Source organism: Myotis lucifugus, unplaced genomic scaffold, assembly GCF_000147115.1.
Source record: "Myotis lucifugus unplaced genomic scaffold, Myoluc2.0 scaffold_41, whole genome shotgun sequence".
Lineage (NCBI taxonomy): Eukaryota > Metazoa > Chordata > Mammalia > Chiroptera > Vespertilionidae > Myotis > Myotis lucifugus.
In genome coordinates this window covers 5,023,447-5,038,854 of record NW_005871089.1, presented here as the reverse complement: position 1 = coordinate 5,038,854, position 15,408 = coordinate 5,023,447, and the positions used below count along the sequence as shown (strand labels likewise).

Below are 15,408 nucleotides of genomic sequence, written 5' to 3'. Positions count from 1 at the left end.
CGCTTTGCTTTCTCCTGCCTCTCTAGTCTATCACCAATGGATTTTATGTAACCCACCTACGTCCCTCCTTTGATTGCAACATATAAATACAAATGTAACCTGCCAATCTCCGGAGCATTATCTCAATTCGTTGAAGTTCTGCTTCCTGGCATATGTCGACAGTTTGGCTCAAATAAACTCACAGAAATTATTTACAGGTTTCAATGGTTTTTATGTTAACACTGGAAATAAAACTAAAGCAGGGAACATACACCCAGAATTACCAGCTGAGGTCCAACTGAGGAGGAGACTTATATCAAGGAAGGACAGAAAACACTTGGAGACTGGAAGGAAGGGTGAGGTTGTAAGAGGAGCTGACCCACTTCCAGGGGTGGCAGACCGAGAGTGAGGAGGAAGCTCTTGGCTATAGGAGGGTCTGTTCCTTCAGAAGATAGAGGCCTAGAACCCAGGCTCAGAACCAGAGCCGAGACAGGTCGCCAATGAAACATCCAGTGCGAAAGGCAGCAGAGCTGCTGGCTGCCAGAGTCTGGAGCTGACCGACCGGAGCTGGTGGGAGAGAAAGCCTGTTTCGTTTTCTTTTCTTTTTTTTTAAACCCAGAGCGCAGGAGTTTTTATTTGCAGCTACTCGCTCACCTGAGGCTTTGATGCAGGGAGGGCGGTGTGGACAAAGTGCCTAAGGAGAGGCTGGGGTGGGAAGTATTGCAGGGAGACGTGGAAAAGCAGCAGCCAGAAGTCATGCATGTGGTCAAACCTAATCGGCCATTTTTCCTGAGAGGAACTAGCTGCTCCCAGTAGCCAGCAGGGCAGGAAAAGAAAAAACCCACCCTACATGCTACAGCCTGCCCCACCCTCAGGAGCCCTGCCTACCACACCCTGCATTTTTACCTTTTCAGAAGAAACAAAAGCAGAGGCCAAGCCTATGGGTTGAATAGTCTCTGGGAGCACCTGTGATTGGATTGGGGGAGGGGCTGTACACCCCACTATTCCAGAATCCTGACTGGTACTTTTCCCTCACAGGAGAGCTGATAGAAACTCCAGGTTTCCAGCTGACCCCACTGACTGCATACGAGGATCTCCACCCAGCCCAGGGCAAACTAATATTTTGGGCAACTTGCAGAGTAGCAGCTCTGGAACAGGGACACACACACTACAATCCCTGAAATCTGAACAGTACCTCCCCATCACAGGAGACCCAGATATCTATACTCCCAATTCCACCTAAAGACCTTTCAGAAACAGACTTTTGAATGATTAAGATTGACAGCTGGCCAGCAGGCAAAGGTGGGCAGAGGTGGATCCCAGAGAACCTGGAGAAGTTTGCTGACCCAGCCCTGGACCCCATGCTGCTAACAAAGCTGCTTTACAGGGGAGCTTGGCCTCTCCCACATGCAGCCAAGTCCTATGGAGAAAGACACAAACTGAAGATCGCTGAAAGCCAAATGATGACAGTTTCTGACAGTGGTTAGCACCCACGTACCTCACAGGAAGCCCAGAATTGGCAGACAGAGCAGTCAGCCAGTCATCAGAAGAGCAGGATCCAAAGGAAGCTCCCATGGGGCACTAAACTCTGCTGAAAGGAATGCCACTTCACTTTCTTCTTTATTTTTTCTTTTTCTTCCCCTTTTTTCTTTCTCTTTTTTACTTTTTAAAAAATGTATCTTTTTTACTTATCTTCTTTATTGACTTGTTATTATTCTAGACTCTATTGTTCTGTTCATATATGTAACTTTCCTCTTCCCTTTTCCTACTCAAAATGTTTTCTTTCTTTTCTTTTCCACCTGGTTTCTCATCTTTTTTCCTTTTCTTATGTTGGGTTTATTTGCTTTCTCCTCTATTTTCCTTTCCTTTTTTCTTCTTTTCTTTTCTTCCTCCTTTACTTTAAACTGTTTTCCTCTCCTTATTCCCCTAACCCAGTATTCTTATTTTATGTCAGCTCTGCACCTACATATTCCTTTTTCTCCCCTCCCCCCCTTTTGTGTGTGTTTTTGTTTGTTTTGTTTTCTCTTATTTGTTCTTTCTTTCTTTTCTTCTGTCATTCCTGCTCTTGCTTTTTCTTTCCTAATTATCTCTTCTCTGGTGGTTGCTTTCATTGGTGCTGTAGGGATCTTGTGCATATTTTTGTTTTGTTTCTTTTGTTTTGTGTTTTGCTATTGTATTTTGTTCTGTTTAGTCAGCACCTCTGCCGGGAGCCAGTCCATCCTTGCTGTTTCAAGGGACCTGGCATATATGGCATACTGTTCTTAATACGTTTGCTCACCTTCTTGGGGCTATGTGTTTTAACCAAGGTCACCTCTCCGAGAAAGGTTGTTTCCCCAGGTAGGGATTTTTCCCTGAAGTTAGGGAGGAGATAAAACCCCTTAACTAAGTCCCAGGTGGGTAGTTAATCACTTTAACTACAAACAATCACGCTTAAGCTACATAATCTTTACTCCCTGGAATGGAGATAAGAAACACCCTAACCTTTGGAATAGAAGTTGATAGGATTGGAATCAACTGGTATAAATACAGATATAACAAGACAACAGAAGACAGAACCTAGAGACAGGACTTGGCTGGAGATCCTACACAGAAGCTAGAGACAGAACCTAGAGACAGGACTTGGCTGGAGATCCTACACAGAACCCAGAAACAGAACCTAGCTAGAGAACCTGGCTGAAGAACCTAGAGAGACACAGAACCTAGAGAATAGGGACAGAACCTAGGGACAGAACCTAGGGATAGAACCTAGGGAGAGAACATGGCAAAAGATCCTGGACAGAACCTGGCTACAGAACTTGGCTGGAGAACCTAGACAGAACATGGCAGGAGAACCTGGATAGAACCTGTTAGAACCTGGCTACAGAACCTGGTGACAGAACTTGGCTGGAGAACCTAGACAGAACATGGCAAGAGATCCTGGACAGAACCTGGCTATGATGATCAACTGAATGCTGTCTCTGTGTCCTTCCTTCATCGCCGACTCCGTCCACACCTTTGGGGACCCCTGGACCCGCTGGGGTTGGACCCCAACACACCTCCACAACAGCTTGTGGTCAGTTCCGGGGTGAGCCACATAGTCCACCAGCCTGAGAGGAGATTCCATACATAAACAGGACAATAACATTCAAGACCCAACTACAACAGGAGCACCCAAATAACTCAAGCAAGGGGCTTTCCTAGAGCACCCAGCTCAGATCTAAGAAACTACACCTCTAGGTCCCACAAAACCCCTACTACATAAGAGCAACGCACAAAGTCTGGGAGGCATAGCAGTTTGACCTAATACATAAAAACAAATACAAAGGGATAGCAAAAATGGGGAGACTAAGAAACAACCCACAAATGAAAAAGGATGAATTGCTAGAAAAGGAACTAAATGAAATGGAGGCAAGCAATTTGTCAGACAAAGAATTCAAAATAATGGTAATAAAGGTGCTCAAAAAACTCAGTGAGCCGAAACCGGTTTGGCTCAATGGATAGAGCGTCGGCCTACGGACTGAAAGGTCCCAGGTTCAATTCCGGTCAAGGGCATGTACCTGGGTTGCGGGCACATCCCCAGTAGGAGATGTGCAGGAGGCAGCTGATCGATGTTTCTCTCTCATTGATGTTTCTAACTCTCTATCTCTCTCCCTTCCTCTCTGTAAAAAATCAATAAAATATATTAGAAAAAAAAAAGAAAGAAAAAAAAAACTCAGTGAAACTTAATGAGCATTATAAGGGACTAATATAATGAGAGCTACACCAACATGAAAAGAGAGTTGAAAAAATAAATAAGAATCAATTGGAAATGAGAAATGACATAGCTGAAATAAAGAACACCCTGGAAGGATTCAACAGATTAGAAGAAGCTGAGGACTGATTCAGCAAATTAGAAGACAAGATAGAAAAAACACCCATTCAGAGCAGCAAATGTGAAAAAAAATTAAATAGCAGGAGGAGAGTCTAAGGGAGCTTTGGGACAACATGAAATGTAATAACATTCACATCAAACAGGCAGCAGAAGGAGAAGAATCTGAGAAAGGAATAGAGAACTTGTTTGAAGAAATAATGGCAGAAAATTTCCCTAACCTGGTGAAGGAAAAGGCACTCAAGTTTAGGAAACATAGAGAGTCCCAATCATGATGAACCCAAGACCCACACCTAGACACATAATAATTAAATTGTCAAACATTAAAGATAAAGAAAGAATCTGAAAGGCTGCAAGAGAGAGACAGAAAGTTACCTACAAGGAAGTTCCCATTAGACTGTCAGCTAATTTCTCAATAGAAATACTTCAGGCCAGAAGGGAGGAAGTATATCAAGTAATGAAAACCAAGGGACTGAACCTAAGACTACTCTATCCAGCAAGGCTATCATTCAAAATTGAAGGTGAAATAAAAAGCTTCACAGACAAGAAAAACACAAAAATACAAACAACCCCCCTCCCCACACACACACAACAAAACACCAAGCACTGCAAGAAATGCTAAAAGGACTGTTGAAAGACGAAGAAATAGATAGAAAGAGAAGAACAGAGGCATAAATACAAAGAATGGCAACAAATAAGTACCTATCAATAATATCCTTAAATGTAAATGGCTTAAATGTGCCAATCTAAAGATATAGGGTAGCTGAATTAATAAGAAAACATGACCCATATATATGCTGTCTACAAGAGAACACCTCAGAACAAAACACTCACACAGAATGATAGTGAAAGTACGGCAAGAAATTTTCCAGACAAATGGAAATGAAAAAAAAAATTTGGGGTGGCAGTACTCATATCTGACAAAATAGACTTCCAAGTGAAGGCCAAAACAGGAGACAATGGAGGTCACCTCATAATACTAAAGGGATTGATACAACCAAAGGATATAACTCTGGTAAACATATATGCACCCAATACAGGAGCATCCAAATATATAATAAAAAAAAAACTTCTGCAGGATTTTAAGGGAGAGATCGACAGTAATACAGTCACAATAAGGGACTTTCACACCTCACTGACATCACTGGAGAGATCTTCTAGACAAAAAATCAGCAAGGAAACAGTGACCTTAAACAACAAAATAGATTAGATGGAATTAGTTGACAGCTACAGATACACATTCTTCTCAAGTCCACATGGGACATTTTCAAAGATAGATAACATGTTAGGATACAAACTAACTCTCTACAAGTTCAAGAAGATTGAAATCGTATCAAGCATCTTCTCAGATCACAGTGGAATGAAATTAGCAATCAACCACAGTAAAAACACTCAAAAATATTTAAACACATGGAGGATAAATAGCATGTTATTAAACAATGAATGGATTACCAAAGAGATCAAGGAAGAAATAAAAAAACTTCCTGTAAACAAAGGAAAATGAACACACAACAATGCCAAATCTATGGGACACAGTGAAAGCAGTCCTGAGAGGGAAGTTCATAGCATTACAGGCCTACCTCTAGAAATGAGAAAAAGCTGAAATAAACAATCTAATCCTACAACTTAATCAGAACAACAAGAAAAGCCCAGAGTAAGTAGAAGGAATGACATAATAAAGATCAGAGCAGAAATAAATAACATAGAGACTAAAAAGAAAACACAAAAGACCAATAAAACCAAGAGATGTTTCTTTGAAAAGATGACAAGATTGATGAACCTTTAGACAGACTCATGAAGAAACAGAGGACTCAAATAAACAAAATGAGAAATGAAAGAGGTGAAGTAACAATTTACCCCACAGAAATATAAAGAATCATAAAAAAATACTATGAACAACTATATTCCAACAAACTTGACAACCTGGACAAAACAGACATATTCCTAGAAAAATACAATCAACCAGGAAGAATAAGAAAGCCTAAATAGGCTGATAACTACTGAAGAAATTGAAGCATTAATCAAAAAACTCCCAGCAAACAAAAGCCCTGGTTTGGACACCTTCACAGGGGAATTTTACCAAACATTCAAAGAAGACTTAACACCTATCCTCCTCAAACTATTCAAAAAAAAAAAAAATTCAAGAGGAAAGAACATTTTCAAGCTCTTTTTACAAGGCTAGCATTAGCCTAATTCCAAATAAGACACTACAAAGAAAGAGAGTTACAGGCCAATATCCCTGATGAACATAGATGCTAAAATCCTCAACAGAATTCTAGCAAATTGGATCCAGAAACACATTAAAAAGATCATATACCATGACCAAATGGGATTTATTCTGGGAATGCAAGGCTGGTACAATATTTCCAAAGCAATAACTGTAATACATCATATAAACAGATTGGAAGACAAAAATCACATGGTCATGTCAATTGATGCAGAAAAAATATTCAGCAAAATCCAACACCCTTTTTTGATAAAAACTCTCAGCAAAGTGGCAATAGAGGGATCAAACCTCAACATAATAAAGGCCATATACGACAAACCTACAGCAAACATCATACTCAATGGGCAAAAACTAAAACCATTTTCCCTAAGAACAGGAACAAGACAGGATGTCCACTTTCATCACTCTTACTCAACATAGCACTGGAAGTCCTAGCCATAATGATCAGACAAGAAGAAGAAATAAAAGGCATCCAAATTGGAAAGGAAGAAGTAAAACTGTCATTATTCACAGATGACATGATGTACATAGAAAACCCTAAAGACTCCACCAAAAACTACTGGATTTAATAAATGAATAAGGCAACATAGCAAGATACTAAATTAACACCCAGAAATAGATGGCATTTTTATACACCAATAACTAACTCTCAAAAAGAGAAACTAAAAAAAAAAAAAAACCCATAAAACCAAAACAAAACCCCTTTACCACTGCAACAAAAAAATTAAGATGCTTAGGAATAAACTTAACCAAGGAGGTAAAAGACCTGTACTTGGAAAACTACAGGACGTTGACAAAAGAGATAGAGGAAGATATAAACAAATGGAAGACTATACCATGTTCATGGATTAGAAGAATAAACATCATTAAAACGTCCATGCTATTCAAAGCAATCTATAGATTCAATGCTATCCCTACTAAAATACTACTAAAGGCATATTTCATGGATCTAGAAATAAACACTCCAAAAATTTATATGGAACCAAAAAAGATCCAAATAGCTGCAGCAATCTTGATAAAAAAGAGACAAAGTTGGAGGAATCACAATACCAGATATCAAGTTATATACTACAAAACCACTGTACTCAAAACAACCTAGTACTGGCACAAGAACAGACATATAGATCAATGGAATTGTACAGAGAACCAAGAAACTGACCCAAGCCATTATGCTCGATTAATATTTGAAAAGGGAGGCAAGAGCATACAATGGAGTAAAGACAGTCTCTTCAATAAATGATATTGGGAAAATTGAACAGGTACATAAAAAAAAAAAAGAAACTAGACCACTAACTTACACCATACAAAAGAATAAAGTAAAAATGGATAAAAGACTTAAATCTAAGTTGTGAAACCATAAAAATCTTAGAAGAAACCATAAGGTGCAATATCACAGACATCTGCCCACCTAGTGTGGCTCAGTGCTTGAGCACTGACCTGTGAACCAGCAGTTCAATACCTGGTCAGGGCACATGCCCGGTTGCAGGCTCAATCCCCAGGAGGCGTGCAGAAGGCAGCCAATCAATGATTATCTCTCATCATTGATGTTTCTATCTCTCTTTCTCTCTCCCTTCCTTTCTGAAATCAATGAAAATATATTTTTTAAAAAATCTCAGACACCTCTCATAGCAATATGTTTACCGATACATCTCCTAAGGCAAAGGAAACTAGAGAAGAAATAAATGGACTACGTCAAAATAAAAAGCTTCTGTGCAGCAAAAGAAGCCATCAACAAAATAAAAAGAGAGCCCACTGTATGAAAACATATTTGCCAATGATACATCTGATAAGGGGTTAATTTTCAAAATATATAAGGAACTCATATAACTTAACAAAAGGAAGACAAACAATCCAATTTAAGAATGGGCAAAGGACCTAAATAGACACTTCTCCAAAGTGGACATACAAAAGGACAAGAGACATATGAAAAATGCTCAGAGTTACTGATCATCTGAGGGATGCAAATTAAAATGACATGACAATGAGGTATCACTTCACACCTGTCAGAATGGTTATCATCTACAATCAACAAGGATGTGGAGAAAAGGGAACGCTTGTGCACTGCTGGTGGGAATGCAGACTGGTGCAGCCACTGTCAAAACAGTATGGAGTTTCCTCAAAAAATTAAAAATGGAGCTCCCATTTGACCCAGTGATCCCATTTCTGGGAATATATCCAAAGAAACCAGAAACACCAATAGGAAAGAATATATGCACCTCTATGTTCATAGCAGCACAATTTACAATTGCTAAGATCTGTTAATAGCCCAAGTGCCCATTAGTAGACGAGTGGATAAAAAAGCTGTGGCACATTTACACTATGGAATCCTATGCAGCTGTAAAAAAAGAAGTATCTCTTACCCTTTTAGACAGCATGGAGGGACCTGGAGAGTATCATGCTAAGTGAAATAAGCCAGTCAGAGATACAAGTATCACATGATGTCACTCATATGTAGATTCTAATGAACAAAATAAACTGATGAACAAAATAGATCCAGAGACATAGAACAATGGAACAGACTGACCAGTTTCAGAGGTAAGGGAGTGGGTGGGGAGATATTAACCAGGGAAGTTATGATACACAGACAATAGTGTGGGAGAGGTATGTGTGGGGTGAAGAGGGTCAATGGGGGAAAAGGTGGGGACATCTATAATACTTTCAACAATAATGATAAATTAAAAAAAGAAAGGTGAGAAAGGATCCTCTTATTCTAGGTGTAGGGGCTGGGGCACTTGGGGTGGGGTAGAGACAAGTCTGAAGTCAGAGGAGGCAGGAGCACGGCAGGGGCTGGGCCTGCTGGGAGGTTTAGGGTGCAGGTATGGAGTATTGCCAGGGTTGGGACTAGGGGTCAGAGTGAGGCTAGGGTAGGAATAAGAATGGAAGTGAGGCCCTGACTGGTTTGGCTCAGTGGATGGAGCGCCGGCCTGCGGATTCAAAGGTCCCAGGTTCGATTCTGGTCAAGGGCATGTACCTTGGTTGCGGGCACATCCCCAGTAGGGGGTGTGCAGGATGTGTCTCTTTCATTGATGTTTCTAACTCTCTATCCCTCTCTGTAAAAAAATCAATAAAATATATTTTAAAAAAAAGAATGGGAGTGAGGCAGGCCAGTGCTGGATGAGGGGAGGGGTAGGGCGGGAGCACAACAGGGCCCGGCATCAGGTAGCAGCTAGGTGTTATGCAGGTAAGAGTGTAAGGCTGGAGTTAAGGCAAATTTTTAAATGACCTTTCTTGGATGTGAATGAGCCCTTGGGTCTCAGGAGGAGGCACTGGAGCAGTGCTGAGCTGTCACAGGATGTCTGCTTTCAGCTCCAGGTCTATGTGGCTGAATTCTCCCATCTGGGTGTACTGGGGACACAGAGACAGCTACTGTTTAGCCACTTCAAGGTGGACTCCCTGCTCACCTTCATAGCTCCCTCAGACCCAGGGTCTGACAGACAACTGTCTGTCCCAAATCTTGTTCTTCATCCCTCTGGAGACAAGCCCATGTACTTTTCCTTGCTGAGCTCTAATATCTGTTTCTTTTTCTAACTTATAAAGTAATAACACTGTCATCTAAGTTGTCGGTAAAATAAGATCTTACATTTGGTGATTCTTCACATATTAAAGAGCTGTTTTCACAAACATTTTCTCACTGATTCACAAACATCCTATTAGGTGAAAATGACCTCTATCCCATTTTACAGAGTCAGCGCCTGACGTACCAGACCAGTCATAGGCTACTAGGATTGAAACTCAGTGTTCTAACCTCTAGCCCAGCAGACTCACGGCTAGCTGACATGGATAGACCAGACATAGAATTCAAAAATGAAGCACGGGTGCATGTTTGTGCTTGCTCTTGGAGACTAAAAACTTCAGGACTGGAATCTGGGTACCTGGGACAGGGAGATGGGGCTAAGGGTGGTGACAGTGACCAAATCTCATTACTTGGCTGCTCACCCAGGCCAGGGGAGAGCAACTACCTACATTGCCTGTGCCACGGTAATCCCTGCAGGTACTAATCTGACACCCAAGACAGCAACGCATTGGTCACACATTGCTAATATCCTGGGCCTCCCCTACCTGCCAAGGGTTTTACACCTGTGGCTCTGACACAGACAGGGAACAAGATTACCCAGCAGAGGGCTGAGGTGAGGTTCCAACGGACCTTGGTGTCTGGCTCCTGACTTCCTCTAGGAGTAATCCTTGAAGCTGGCACTTCATTCCCCCCACATGGCTCTCCCCTTTGGGGATAATCCTGGGCAGGTCCATGCTCGTTTCCCCACTTGGAATAGGGGGTTCACATCTGTGAGGCCCTTCGCAGTGAGCAGCATGGGGCCTTCTGCTCTGCTAAGTCCTGAAAGGTCCCTACAAAGAAGAGTTCCCTGAGGCCTGGAAGCAGCCCCTTCACCAGGCAAGATGCTGCTCAGTGACTTCAGGGTGGGCAGCATGAGGCTTTGAAGATTCAAGTCTTTATTAAAGGCTGTGAAAGTGGAGAGGGCAGATCAGACTTTATTATAAAAGCTGTGATGAAATGCATCTGAAGGTAGCGGGCATTGTGGGGCTGGGCTTGCACTAGGATAGTTGAGCACTGCTCAGTCCAGGCCTAGGCTGCCTTGTGGCTGCCAAGGCGATGGCATCACGGCCCACCCAGGGCCCCAGGCCCCTCCTCCCCTCTTCCCATCAGTCTGTCCCTGCCAAGCTTCAGAGGCAGCACCTACTTTAAATTGGAACCCTATTTTAAATGCATCAGAGTTCACTGGTAGAACCAGTGCTCTCACTGTTGTAGCAAGTTTCTATGTAATCCCTTAATGGGTTTGCAGGGCACCCACAAGATGGGGGCTGAGGTGTGCGCACACAGACTTCACCTTTGTGAAAGCTGAGCCCATAGAAGCTGGGGTCTGGGCTGCATCCCAGTAGCAAAAATCGAGGAACAGGGATGGGAAGGGGAGGGGACACTGGTTCTGCCAGTCAGAAGGGATGGCTCTGACCTGCTAGTGTGCTGCTGCTGACCTCTGCTGTGCCCTCAGGCTGGGAACCTTAGCTTAGGGTTGGGGGCTAGGGTTCAAGAATGAAACCATCTGTCTACTGCCTAGTGGCATGCTGCCCATTCTTAAAATCCCAGAATGGCAGGGTTGAATGGGACTCGGACCATCCAGACCAACCAGCCATTTTACAGGTGGGGACAAGGGGACTCAGGAAGAGGCCTTATCCTAGGTCAGGGCTTTCTCTGCTGCTCCACACTGCTTCTCCTTCAAAGTGCAGTCTACACAGCAATGGTCCTGGAACTCAGCTGGCATCAGCATCACCTGGGCAGCCTGCTAAACTAAACAGCTTGCTGGGTGCCACCCCAGAGTCCAGTCCTATTCCAGAGGTCTGGGGCAGAGGCGATCAGGGGAAACCAGGTGTGGGCCTCTGAACTACACAGAGAGCAGCGCCGGGTCAGAGGACATTCCTTGGCAAGGCTGAGGCGGGCAGTGCAGACATGGCCAAGGGCCATGCTGAGAGGGTCAGTAGCCTGAGGATCAAATGGCAAAGCCTGGACTAAGGGGAGTGTTTGTGTGGCCAAGAGGAAGGAAGCAAGTGTGGAGGGAAGTGGGGACAGGCATGGCACAGCAGCTTCTGTCTCTGCAGATATGCGGGAAGTGGACAGAGGGCCGGCCTTCAGGCAGGCTGAGGCTGGGAGAACCCAAGCTCATGAGGGGCAGTTTAGTTTGAAAGGCACTTTGAGTACCTGTGGGGCCACTGGTGTTGCAGGTGGTGTCCATGGGAGCTGTTGGCAGGTCCCCTGGGCAGTGGCTGGGAGTCAGGGAGGAGCTGAAGGGACAGAAAGTGGCAATCTGGGTGAGTGGGGCAAGCTGGAGGCCACTTAGCCGAGGCCATGCTTTCTTCACCCAGGACCTCCTTGGTTCTGGCTCCTGCAAGGGAGGGGCCAACGGCCCGGTGAGTTAACTCACTGGTGCATCAGGGATCTGGTAGCTCCAGGGGTTGGCTGCTTGGCCTTGGAACCTTCTCTGTGGGATTTTTAGAGAAGGGGAGTTTGGTCCCAGAGAACAAGACCTTATTCTGGACCAAATGTCAGCTGAATATTAGGGACCAGGTTCTGGGGATGCTGTGATGGGCAGGGCCTGGCTGAGGGACAACATCCCTTTCTGTCCCCAGAGATTCCAAGCCAGTCATTCCCTCATCTCAGCTGTGCTGGGGAGCCCTTTGGGCCAAGCTGTGGCTAGCAAGAGGGGTACAGATGCCTTCTCCCACTGCCAAGGCTGGTCCCTCCAACAGGCTTTTGAAGTAGGTACTCATAGCTTGAAAGTTGAGAGCAGGCCGTGCAGGGGGCGATGAGGTGGCCTGTAGATACCGGCTGTACTTCTTCAAGCCCCCCTGTGGGTCTTGACAATGTGCAGTCAACAGCTCCGTGAAGCTCACGTTGTGGAGGGCCAGGAGGCGGGCCTCGGCCCGGGGCAGGACGGCTGCCTGCACCAGGGGCTGCAGGGATCCAAAGCACTGCAGGCTGCTGAAGGAGTAGAAGTGCTGGGCCAGCTGGGGTCCCGGGGAGACTTCAAGGAGGCGGCACAGGTCACGCATGGTCAGCACAGCCGCCAGGGCACTGTGTTCACTCATGTTTCTTGCCAGGTAGGTCTTGGCCAAACTCTTGAGTTTGAAGCTGCTGGCCTGGGGCACTCGCTCCTGGATGAGGGGCAGAGTGGCCAGGAAGCCGGAGATGGCCTCCTGGAACTCGCAAAGCTTGTTCATGTCTTCCAGGGCCCGGAAGAAATTGGGGAGGCTGGGCCCCCACAGCTTATAGCAGGCCAGGATGGGACGGCACATGGAGCTCAGGAAGCAGAGGAAGTGCTGTAGCCCCACCTCCAGGGAGACCGCCTTGGAGTGGATGCTTAAGGCCTCTGGCTGGATGAGCACTCGGAATTTGCTCTCCTGGTTCACGGCTGCCAGCTGCCTAATCTTCTGGGCTGGGCAGGAGAGAAGGGCAGGATGAGGTCCTAGGGACATGGGAGGCACTGGGAGGGATTGGGGGACCTCCAGGGCTGTTGACCCACTATCCAGAGACCCCACCTTGGGGTCTGCTGTCAGGAACCAAACATCAGCCTTCAAACATTTGCAACTATGCCCCAAGCTCTGAAGATTCAAGTCTTCTCTAATGGTCATTAGAGAGCCCACTTTCATTGTCAATCTTGAGGTCAGATTGAGGCAGGCAGAGGCTGGGAGAAACCCTGGGGGAACCCAAGGGGAAGCTGCTGACTGCACACTGCAGATATGAGGGAAGTGGACAGAGAGTAGCCTTCAGGCAGGTAGCAGCTGGGAGGAGGTCTGCTGCCCTTAAATGCCTTGCTCACTGGCTGGGAGTCCAGCTCCCCGCTCCCCTGCCACCTGCCTCGGAGTTCACCAAACCCTTTAGATCCAGGCCCCTCCTGTCTCTCTTCTGTCAGCCTCACCCCACTACCCTTGAGACCCTTCACAGTTTCTACCTAGCCCTCCACTTCCTACCCTTGGCCTCCAGTCCCACCAATCACTTAGCTAAGGCTCCCAGCCAGTTGGAGCCCTGAGACATACAACACACCTGCCCAATCTACTGCACTCAGAGTGTGGCCCACAGCCTCTTGTGAGGTCTGCGAGTGACTTCCCTGTCCTGCGGGAACACCTGCTGCTTCTGGCTGGCTGGGCTAGCCCCAGGCTGAGACTGTGCCATAAGGCAGGGCCTCAGCAAATACTACAGGAGTTGAGGGGCTTCTGGGAGAGAAATCATATCTCTCTGTGACTTCAGCTCTGTTGGCCTCCCTGTGCAGCCCCCTGTGGAATGGGTCTTATACCTAGAAATGTGCAATCACAGCCCAATGCCTGGCTTGAATTGCTGGTCTCATAGCAGTGATTTTCTACAAACACTGGGTTCTGTTTAGAGGTGTCTTCCCAAGGCTCTCCAAGGAAGAGAAGCACTCCTCAGAGGTGAACTCCCGGAGGCGCTTGCCTCACACTTTCAGGCACTGGTCAAGGCAGCTGTCCTTACTCAAACAACGGAGCGGGACACTGGGAGTCCCAGGGGAGTTGCAGTGCGCACTCGCTCTCCCCTCTCTGGCTGTGGTCATTGGCCAGAGCTCAGGGCTCTCCTGGACCCTGCAGATGGCTCTGCCTGTACTTATCTTGGGGACTTAGAGACTAAGTTAGAAAGGGGTGGGAATGGTCATTAGAGAACCCACTTTCATTGTCAATCTTGAGGTCAAAGAAAACCAGGGGCCTGACTTCTGATTGGAGGTCTGTGAGGCTCTCATCCAGGACCCTGAGGGAGTCGGTGCCCTCCAGCTGAAGGTCACTGGACTCGCTGCTGCTGTCATCCAGCTCTCGGAAGGACTGCAACACAGAAAAACCAACAGGTCAGGGGTCCGGAGGGTGAGAGGGAGCATATTGGTCATGGGAGCATGTGCTGGTAAGCAGGTGTGTAGTCACACGTGTGCGAACATGAGCAAGTTGGCACGACCTGGGCATCTGCATGCACATGACCAAGGTCATGTTATTGGAGAAGGGAAGGTGTGTGTCTAGGTGAGTACACAGTGCACTTGTGCAGGCTGTGTTTTAGCCATTAATGAGGAGGGGTAAGAGGATGAGATCATGTGGGCAAGTGTGTGTATATCTGGGTATGCATGGGGAGGTGTGAATTTGTGAACCTATATTAACACAAGTGTGTGTGGGGGTGTAGAGGCTTGGGAGCGGGGCCAGTGCTATGTGGGTACAGCTCAAGGTGCCTGCTTCTCACTTGATCTCTGAGCAGACTCAGAAGAAACACAAACTGGGGACAGGAGGAAAGAGTCTTATCTTGAACCCCAGATGTCTCTCTGGAAGGGGCCAGGAGCCTGGCTTTTCTTGTTCCAAAAGCCCTTTGAGGTATCAGTGTCCTATGCAAAGGGGAGGGGGAGGACTGCTTAGCTTCTAGGACACACACCTAGGTAGACACACAGAGCCCAGCACTGAGAGCAGTGGAGGGATAAAGCTCAGAGCCTAGAGGCTGCCAGACAGCAACCAGGAGCTGGAGGCTTAGGGAAGCCTGAGGCTCCTCTGGGTGAGCACAGTTTGGAAGGGGCAAGAAAAATTTGGAAGGTCTCTGGTGAAGGGGAAGGGCTCCAGCTTCCAAGGGGCTGGGGCTACAGAGGGAGAAGTGTTCTCTCATGATGTAGAGTTAATTGCTCGTTATCTGCACAGCTGCCAAACCCAGATGTTGTCTTTGGTGGCCTGCTCAGAACCTCCTGTGAATGCCACCTATGGACATCAGCCAGAGACCCGGAGGGAAGGGCGTGGCAAGCGTCCAGGGCTGGCTGCGGGAACTGCTGGGACACAGGTCAGAGCAGGCCTTGGTCTTTCCTTCTATGGACTG

At 46.0% G+C, this 15,408-nt stretch overlaps 1 protein-coding gene and 1 long non-coding RNA gene across 5 annotated transcripts in view; both read right to left on the bottom strand.

Moving 5' to 3' along the window:
- The window catches only part of PML (promyelocytic leukemia), a 66,197-nt gene that overhangs the window by 9,444 nt on the left and 41,345 nt on the right, over positions 1–15,408 (bottom strand). The window contains exons 8-9 of one of the 4 annotated variants that reach the window (XM_006087850.3): positions 14,240–14,390; positions 10,480–12,997 (exon numbers count right to left, since the gene is read on the bottom strand). The exons of 1 other annotated variant lie outside the window; for it this stretch is intronic. In XM_006087850.3, the coding sequence (XP_006087912.1) occupies positions 12,219–12,997; positions 14,240–14,390 (930 nt within the window). In that variant the 3' untranslated portion in view covers positions 10,480–12,218. Of the gene's footprint in view, positions 1–10,479; positions 12,998–14,239; positions 14,391–15,408 lie in introns of those variants that run through there. 2 more of the 4 variants (XM_006087854.3, XM_006087856.3) reach the window with 2 other exon arrangements.
- Positions 191–3,482, bottom strand: LOC111825814. The gene is made up of 2 exons (XR_002828990.1): positions 3,015–3,482; positions 191–2,177 (listed from the first exon to the last, which is right to left on the bottom strand). It is a non-coding gene; the product is annotated as an uncharacterized LOC111825814 (long non-coding RNA).